At 44.2% G+C, this 10,078-nt stretch overlaps 1 protein-coding gene across 1 annotated transcript; it reads left to right on the top strand.

The window, feature by feature from the left end:
- The first annotated feature begins 363 nt into the window (after positions 1-363).
- On the top strand, positions 364-3,783 carry Ubqln2 (ubiquilin 2). Its single transcript, NM_001108251.2, has one exon. The coding sequence runs from the start codon at positions 652-654 to the stop codon at positions 2,566-2,568; it is 1,917 nt and encodes a 638-aa protein (NP_001101721.1). The 5' UTR covers positions 364-651; the 3' UTR covers positions 2,569-3,783.
- The last annotated feature ends 6,295 nt before the right edge of the window (positions 3,784-10,078 follow it).

Genomic DNA, 10,078 nt, shown 5'->3' with positions numbered 1-10,078 from the left:
TTCGTCCTTTGCCTGGGATCGGTTCAATTCAGGCTTTCATCCTTTCACTGCCTCCCAGATTGCGAACCCACATTCTCCATTGGTCTTTCAGAGGCTGCTAAAGAAGCTGCCTCCCTCTTCCACCTCCCGGCCTCCTCCCTTCCCCCCCTCGCCTCGCCTCGGTCCCCTCGCTTTTCTCTCCAGCCTCCTTCCTTTTCCTTCCCTTTCCCCCTCTCTTTGTTTATTTCTCCCTCCCTCTCCCTCTCCCCTCTTCGCCCCCCCTCCTCTGCAGGGCAGGAGTTTTGCGCTCGGCTGCGAGACGCTCGCTGGGCTGGCGCCGCGTCAGCAGGGGGCGGGGCGCGGCCGGGGGCGGGACGGGGCGGGAGCGCGGGCGCCGCAGCTGCAGGAGTCGCTGGGAGTGCGCGCGGGCAGATCACAAGGCGGCGGCGGCAGAGACGGCCTGCAGGACCTGCTCTCTCAGCCCTTAGCCGAGGCCTACGCCGAACCGAGTGCGCAGCCGACGACCGGGAGGAGCCGCAGCCCTCATCTCTGAGGTACTGTGTTCCGCACTGCCCGCCGGGCCGCCCCAGTCCGCTGCCGCGGCGCCTCCTTCCCTCGCGCCCTCTTCGCTCGCCAGCGCCTTCCCTGTGAGCCTGCGTCACCGCGGCCGCCATGGCTGAGAACGGCGAGAGCAGCGGCCCCCCGCGCCCCTCCCGCGGCCCTGCTGCGGCCCCAGGCGCGGCCAACCCGCCAGCCGAGCCCAAAATCATCAAAGTCACTGTGAAGACCCCCAAAGAGAAGGAGGAGTTCGCGGTGCCCGAGAACAGCACCGTGCAGCAGTTCAAGGAAGCGATTTCTAAACGCTTCAAATCGCAAACCGATCAGCTCGTGCTGATTTTCGCTGGAAAAATCCTGAAAGATCAAGACACCTTGATCCAGCATGGCATCCATGATGGACTGACTGTTCACCTGGTTATCAAAAGCCAGAACCGTCCGCAGGGCCAGGCCACCACGCAGCCCAGCACTACTGCGGGAACGAGCACGACGACCACGACCACCACCACGGCGGCGGCGCCGCCGGCGGCGACTACATCATCGGCTCCCAGGTGTAGCACCACAGCTACTACCACAAATAGCAGCAACTTGGGGCTCGGAAGCCTTGCCAGCCTTGGTAACCTGGGTTTGAACTCGTCCAACTTCACCGAGCTTCAGAACCAGATGCAGCAGCAGCTCTTGGCCAGCCCCGAGATGATGATCCAGATCATGGAAAATCCCTTTGTTCAGAGCATGCTTTCGAATCCTGATCTGATGAGGCAGCTCATCATGGCCAATCCACAGATGCAACAATTGATCCAGAGAAACCCAGAAATCAGCCACCTACTGAACAACCCAGATATAATGAGGCAGACTCTCGAAATCGCCAGGAATCCTGCCATGATGCAAGAGATGATGAGAAATCAAGACCTGGCTCTCAGTAATCTCGAAAGCATCCCAGGTGGCTACAATGCTCTGCGGCGCATGTACACTGACATTCAAGAACCCATGCTGAATGCCGCACAGGAGCAGTTTGGGGGCAATCCGTTTGCCACGGTGGGGAGCAGTTCCTCCTCAGGGGAAGGTACTCAGCCTTCCCGCACGGAGAATCGGGATCCGCTGCCTAATCCTTGGGCACCACCGCCAACTACCCAGACCTCTGCGACGACCACCACCACGACCACAAGCAGTGGCACTGTGGCTGGCAGCAACACCAGCAGCACTACGGCCGGGAACACCATGGCTGCAGCTAATTATGTGGCCAGCATCTTCAGCACCCCAGGAATGCAGAGCCTGCTGCAGCAGATAACTGAAAATCCCCAGCTGATTCAGAATATGCTGTCTGCACCCTACATGAGAAGCATGATGCAGTCGCTGAGCCAGAATCCAGATATGGCTGCCCAGATGATGCTGAGTAGCCCACTGTTTACGGCGAATCCTCAGCTGCAGGAGCAGATGCGTCCACAGCTCCCGAATTTCCTGCAGCAGATGCAGAGTCCAGAAACCATCGCGGCCATGTCAAACCCGAGAGCGATGCAAGCGCTACTGCAGATCCAGCAGGGGCTACAGACACTAGCCACTGAAGCACCTGGCCTCATTCCAGGCTTCACTCCAGGTGTGGGGGTGGGAGTGCTGGGAACGGCCATAACCCCTGTGGGCCCAGTCACTCCCATAGGGCCCATCGGTCCTATCGTTCCTTTCACCCCCATAGGCCCCATCGGGCCTATAGGACCCACTGGCCCTGCCAGCTCCCCTGGCTCGACCGGCACCGGGATCCCGCCTGCAACCACTGTGTCCAGCTCTGCACCTACTGAAACCATAAGTCCAACATCAGAATCTGGACCCAGCCAGCAGTTCATTCAGCAAATGGTGCAGGCTCTCACTGGAGGAAGTCCTCCACAGCCGCCGAATCCTGAAGTGAGATTTCAGCAGCAACTGGAACAGCTCAACGCCATGGGGTTCTTAAACCGCGAAGCAAACTTGCAGGCCCTAATAGCAACAGGAGGCGACATCAACGCGGCCATTGAGAGGCTGCTGGGCTCTCAGCCATCCTAATTCCGTTTCTGTACCTTGAAAAAAATGTATCTTATTTTTGATAATGGCTCTTAAATCTTTAAACACACAAAATCGTGCTTTACTTTTATTTTGATTCTTTTAAATCTGTCTACGTATAAATCTAAAACGAAGCATTTTAAGGTGGAGTCCCTCCCTTCCTGCTCCTCCTCCTCCCCCTCCTCCTCCCCCCCTCCCCCAGCCTCCCACCCACCCTCTCCCCTTCTAGCCTGCCCTCTCCCCTCTTTGTTTCCTTCCCTCCTTCATTCCTTTCTTTTTTTTTCTTTTGATTTCCTTCCTTCTCTGATTTGAATGGTGGGAATCAATACTGTTTCACTCAAAGGTGTTGCATGCAAACACTTCTCTTTATTCTGCATTTATTGTGATTTTTGGAAACAGGTATCAGCCTTCACAGTTGGGTGAACAAGTTTTGTCCTACAGATGTCCAGTTTCTTTGCATTTTAAACATTAGCCTATGATAGTAATTTAATGTAGAATGAAGATATTACAAAACAGAAGCAAATTATTTGAAGCTCTCTAATTTGTGGTAAAATATTGCTTATTGTGACTTTGGCATGTATTTTTGCTAGCAAATGCTGTAAGATTTATACCATTCATTGGTTGTTTTTGCTATTTGTACACAGTACAGTAAGCACAACTGGAATTGTACATCTAGAAGCATTACTGTAGAATCTGAGCAGATTATGTGTAACCAAAATAAGAAAGAGTATAAGAAATAATCCTGAAGCTAGGTATGTCTCACAATTTTGTAGAATCTTACAGCATATTTGATAAATTTCTCAGTGAAAATGTTGGCTAGGCAAGTTCAGTTAAAATATAGTAGAAATGTTTATCCTGGTTTCTCTAAGTATACATTAATTGTACAGAAAACTTACAGTGTAACATTGTGTCAACAGTTGCAGATTGATTGTATATGACCTTAATCTTTGTGCAGCCTGAAGGATCAGTGTAGTGACGCCAGGAAAGTGCTTTTTACCTAAGAGTTCCTCAGCTTCTCCCATGAAGAGACCTTCATAATGCATTTTGATTTGTAATTGGAAATGTAACTTTTACTGGAAGTGTCATGTGATGTTTGCATTACTTTTAACTGCTATGTATAAAGGAAAGTGTATCTTTTGGCTCTATCAGTTATTTCTCTTGTGCACAGGGAAAAATGCATTAAAATGACTAAAAAAATAAAAAAATAATAAAAAATGGAGAAAGCTCTTTCTTTTTGCTTTTTGGCCCTAGAATCACATCTAGAAGGGTTAGCTCCCCCCACAGGTGTTTATTTAACAGTGTTGTTCTATGGGAACTTTTTTATATGCAAATTTAGATGTTCTAATTATTGCCCCCACAGGTTAATCAATTATTAATTAGTATTTCCCCCATCCAGCCCCATACATGCGAGCGCGCGCGTGCATACACACACACATTGGGAATGTGGCTGGGTTGTTTTCTAGAAACAATGTTGGTTTATATGGATTATTTAGTTAGGGCGAGGGGTGGGGTAGTGGGAGGATTTTTAAAAGCAGGCTCTTTTTATATACTTGAAGTCCTGTCTAGTTTCTGCTAATTGTACTCCTAGGTATTATACTAGGAAGCACATTGTGCTACTAATGGGAGCTTCTAATGTGCTCATGTGATCATTTTTTACAGGAAAATTATTTTCAGATTAACAGTCACCAGCACCTATTTCATAAAATTCTGGTTGGCTTTTTTGACCTTTTTCCTGCTCTATCATCGGTAAGTTGAATGCCCTCTGCCAAATGTATAATAGCATGGGCACTAATTGCATGTGCTGCACAGCATATAGCACTGCTAATAAGGATGGGAGAAGCTTTTTTTTCTATAGCCAGAATGTGTTTGCTGCAGCAATTCTGTTTTGTGAAGAACAGTTCTCTGGGAGATGAGCAGTAAGTGCAAAATTCTGAATACTTGATTCCTGGTAAGACTCAGTGTACAGTAAATATTAGCCATGATTATTTTTAAATAATTTCTTTTAAATTTACCTAGTAACATTTGATTCATCCATGTTTCTCAGAACGACATGTTAGGAAATGGTGATTTATTAGCTCCATGCTCTGTGGTAGTGAGGATTTGAGATCACACAGAGATAGCCTATAGTAATAAATTTAACTTAATGATGTGAATGATTTTAGAAGTAAATACTAAAACTGGGGGCATAGAAAACTAGCAGTAAATCTGTCATCACAGGAGAAGCTGGATGCTGACTGAGGCCTGGCTCAGGCAATTAAGCAGATACATGTATTCAAAGCATCCAGGGAACGGAGAATCCTCGAGCTTTGCCAAATATACATTTTTAAAAGTGTGCTGTGTAATTCCAGAAAAGATCTGTGTCAATTAAATCTATTATTCCCCCAACTTTATAGTTTATTATCTGTATGTTGGCCTCACTCTAAATTACTTTTAGCTGCTTTGCCTCCCGTATGTTGTATAGTTTGTAGTATTTGATTGCAGGTTTTTTTTTTTTGGTAGTCTCTTTATTTGGGGTTCTTTTCATCTGCTGAACAGTGTATGCACTTCGCTGTCACCATTGGACCAGGAAGGTATAGCCTGATATGCTATTCCTCTGCTCAGTGAAGGGGAGGCACAGTCTCCTTCAGTTTGCTGGGTGGCAAACAAACAGGATTCAGCAGCCTGTGGTAATGAGGTGGGAGCTCAAGCCAGTTGCCTTCCCAGCAGGAGAGCTTCACCAGGAAAACTTCTCTTTTGCTCCTTTGGCCTCTCCTTCATGTATGCAAACGTATATACACTTCCATTTATGAGGAGTGGGGACAGGTAGTAGGAAAAGATACACAACAGTGAAACAAATCCCGTTGCTTCATTAAAAAAAAGAGACGCTTGCCTCTGGTGCAGGCCTTCATGTTAGTAGAGAAGCCCTGTATTGGAATATACCCGAGCCTGCCTTCTTATAGAAGGGAATGTGCTTTAAATTCTGCCAAAATCAGAGCAAAAAGGAGTCATTATTATCAGGGCCTAATATAGGGGTCAGACCTGGGACCCATGTCTTACATTTACAAAGTGACTCAAATCTAGTCTTTGTCCTCAAATTGCTAGTAACTCCAGCCAAATAGCTAGTTACCTACTAAATGATGTTTAGCATAAATCTTAATTTAGTAAAAGTAAGAAGTTTAAATGCTGGTAAGTTTGACCTTTTTACTTTGATATTGTTTTCTTCTAAAAGTTCCGGGAGGCATAATTAAGATAGAAATTATACTGTTCCTTCAGATACTTCCAATCCTTGTCCTTTAAACTATAAAGTCATAATAGGTTTGTGCCATGAGGGTTTTTTCTTTACCTCAGAGTGATCCTTTTTCTTAATTTATGTATTCATTTTACATCCCTATTGCAGCCCCACTCCCTCTTCTCCTCCCAGTCTCACCCTTACTAATTCCTCCCCTCATCTCACACCCTCACACACACACTCCAATCAAGTAGTAGCAGGACTAGGCACACCCTCTTCCACTGAGGCCAGACAAGGCAGCACAGCTAGGGAAAAGGAATCCACAGAGTCAGAGACAGTCCCCTGCTCCAATTGTTAAGGAACCCACATGGAGACAAAGCTGCACATCTGTTACATATGTGCGGGAGGTGGGGGCACATAAGTGCTGTCCCCGTATGCTCTTTAGTTAGTGGCTTAGTCTCTCTGAGCCCCACGGAACCAGGTTAGTTAGCTGTGCCATGGTTTTTTGTAATTTGTCAAGATGTCACAGAATTTCCTAAGGTTTCATATGACACTCTCAACGTATTTTCCAGAAATTCCTTGAGAGTCCTGTTGCCCTTTTTATTTGAACAGGTTTTGCCCAATTTTTGTTTCTATTGCTTTTGTCAATGTGGTAGAGAAAGAAAAAGAATTAAGAACCTGTTCTTATGCTTCTGTCTTCCCAGAAATCTGTTGGGACACTTGAGGGAAAAACAATTTTATAAAAATAGAAAGGAGAAATATGATTTGGCAGACATCAAGCAGCAGACAGACCACACAGAAGGAGCAAATTTTATCAAGTGATATACATGCTGGCTTGGAATTTGGTTTTGGACTCCCTCACCCCTGAAAGATTTGGTTAAAAGCTCTTTAAACCAAGAAAGTCAAAGGTTTACAAAATCCAACCTTTGAAATAAATTTTTTTCCTCTCAACTTCTAATGGCCATAACATTCAGCAAATAGGAATTGAAACATATAGCTTCATTTGTATTGAATTGGAGGCTTTTTAAGACAGCAGTTTCAAAAATCCAACTTCAGGACTTCTTAGACTGGAGGCTGGGGTAATGACCTTGTGGGTAAGAGCCCTTGCTGTGTAATTATGAGGACCTGAATTGGAATTCCCAGCACCCATGTAAAAAGCAAGGCATTGCTATGTATGCCTCTAAAGCCTTGAAATGTGGGGTGGAGACATCCCAAACGCTTGCTGGCCAGTCAGGTTATCCCAAAGGTGAGCTTCTGCTTCAGTTAGAGACCTTATCTCAAGGCAATACTCAGAAAGCAATAGAGGAAAACACCCGAGACTGCTCTGGCCTCTACAGGCTTATGTGTACCTTCATACATGTGTATGCATCACACACAAGGCACGCGCGCACACGCGCGCGCGCGCGCGCACACACACACACACGCACACACACACACACACACACACACACACACACACACACACACACACACACACCCGGGGGGTGTTCTTGGGCTAATGTGTATCTTAGCAAATTTAAGCTAATTTCAGAAAATATTCTAAAGTTGACTATTAAAAATTATTCATGTGCATGATAAAACTGATGTACCATCTTATCATATAGTTAATTTCTCTGTTGCATTGGAATAGTAATAATCCCTAGCAAAGTCATTGTTATCATAACAACTTTATTTGATAGCACCACTTTTTAAAAATTATTCTTTTTAATTATTTATCCCACACTTTAAATCCTGCACTGCCTCCCTCCTGGCCATCCCCTCCCACAATCCTTCCCTCATCCACCCTCCCCTTCTCCTCTGAGCAGATGGAGGTCCTTGAGTATCTCCCCAACCCTGGCACTTCAAGTCTCTGTGATAACGATAGGTGCTTCCTCTCCCACTGACACCAAATAAGGCAGCCCAGCTCTAGAACATATCTCACATAGTACCATTTTTATGTTCCTTGGTTTATAGATAAGTCTAGATAGCTTCCTTAATATTGCATTGCTATCTATCAAAGTGTCAAACTCAAGATTTGAACCCAAATCTAATATTCCAGAGTATTTTCCTAACAATTCCATAGCTGTAATTTTGCTATACTATACTGTACTAATGTTTATAGTATACTATACCACATTATATCTATTAAATAGATCCATCTACTAATCTATCAAAGAGACTGTATAGTTTTATATTAGGTGGCCTGGTATTGCTTGGTAGACGCTTATCCCTTGTTAAATAAATGCATCTTTGCTGCTATTTACCCTGGAACAGGTTACATAAAAACGCACGCCTGAGAACCATCTTTGTCATAAATGAAAAAGCAATGCCTTTGTGACATTTGAGTTAAGACAATATTTGAAACTGCTTTTTAATAACATCTGTTTACAGTGGCCTAATACATGTGGTATGTCTGAAGTTGGCAATCACTCGTGCTCTAGCTGCCCTGGAGGATGTCTGCTTTCTGATGTGTTGTCTCTAGAGACCTCAGGAGACAATAGCAATTGTGTACCTTGCTGAGGCATTTGACAGTTCCTTTAAATGGCCTTGAAAGTAAAATGGAATAGCAACAGTTAGATCAGGGGTTCTCAACCTGTGGGTCGAAGGCCCTTGAGGGGTGTCGAATGGCCTTTTCACAGGGGTCGAATATCAGATATCCTGTATGTCAAGTAAAAAGTTACATTATAATAGTAGCAAAATTACAATTATGGAGTAGCAACAAAAATAATTTTATGGTTGGAATGTCACCACAACACAAGGAACTCTATTAAAGGGTCGCAGCATTAGGAAGGTTGAGAACCACTGAGCTAGATGATAATAAATACAGATAACAGACAGTACATGGTTAGTGCTTTGGACTGACTGTTCAGTCAGTCAACATGTGTGTGCCAATCAATGTGGATAGAAGTTTCCTCTCTGATTACAGATGTACACAGAAGGCAGGGAGGCTAGGGGAAAGATTGAATCTACTAGGGTTCATTCTAATAGGACTTACTCGTTTCAGAATTGAGCTACCAAGAGGTAGGTGGTTATGTAGCTTGAGTGCCGCATATGTGAAGAAGAGTGGTTTTTACTTACTATAAGTTCAAGATAAGCTAGCTGTGTGGGGTCACAGTGTCCATACATGTAATGAAATTTTAGACTTTGTTAGAAGAGGCATGATGCCCAGAACAAAGAATGTTTTGTTCTGTACTTGATAGTTTATGTGGGAGTCTGGGCCATATCAGAGTGCTACAATTAAGATGTACATAGATAACCTGGAAATTGGCCAGGATGGTGAGTGGGTTCCAAACAGACAACAATTATCGAAAAGGTCAGGAATGCTTTCATCTAAAGAGATGGTAGGTAGTTTCAAGTAGTGGAAGGCCCGCCATGCAGGAGAACACAGTAACATTTTACTTGGAGTACCTCCAGAGGGCAGATTAACGAAGACAAGACAAGAAACCTGAAATTTGGCCTGTTGTTAGAGACTTTGTAGCAGTTAATCAAAGATAACTTCCAAGCTAATTGAAGCAGAAGCCTGCTGTTGAAATGATCAAGAATGGTTTTATGGGGTTGGAGAGATGGCTCAGTGGTTAAGAGCACTGACTGCTCTTCCAGAGGTCCTGAGTTCATTCCAGCAACCACATGGTGGCTCACAACCATCTGTAATGAGATCTGATGCTGTCTCCTGGTGTGTCTGAAGATAGCCACAGTGTACTCACATACATAAGATAAATAAATCTAAAAAGAAAAAAAAACAGAATGGTTTCGTTTATCAGTTACAACTCTAGAATAGAGAATCTTTATTTAAAAAGAAGACATGGAGTTGGGATGGAAGTGTGTGTGTGGACTATAGGGAGAGTTAGAGGAAGAAAATGGGAGCAGAAATGATTGTATTTCATTGCATACATATATAAAATTCTCCCAAGTAAAGATTATGTAAATGCATTACTTTAATAAAGAGAAATTAACAAACTTGGCTTCTTTATACTATCAGTGATGACAACACTCACCAATTCTTTAAAAAAAAGATTCTTAGGAAAGTTGATATTCTTCTAGTGGACTTTTCAGTTGAAAAGCAGAGCTTCAAGGTCTGGGATAAAAGTCGTTCTCCATTTGGATCATGGCACAAATATCTGCATTTCATAGTTTAAGAAATGGCAATGTAAAAATAAGATGTGTTACCATTGTTGATGTATATGCTATAGGTAGATTTATTACCAATATTCTTTTAAATGCTGTACATGAGCAAAGGACCTAAACTAAACATTCTTTTTTTTTCTTTTTTTCGGAGCTGGGGACCGAACCCAGGGCCTTGCGCTTGCTAGGCAAGTGCTCTACCAC

The sequence above is a fragment of the Rattus norvegicus genome, chromosome X (assembly GCF_036323735.1).
Source record: "Rattus norvegicus strain BN/NHsdMcwi chromosome X, GRCr8, whole genome shotgun sequence".
Taxonomy (NCBI): Eukaryota; Metazoa; Chordata; class Mammalia; order Rodentia; family Muridae; genus Rattus; species Rattus norvegicus.
The sequence above is the reverse complement of the archived record's forward strand: the minus strand, read 5'-3'. Positions and strand labels throughout refer to the sequence as shown.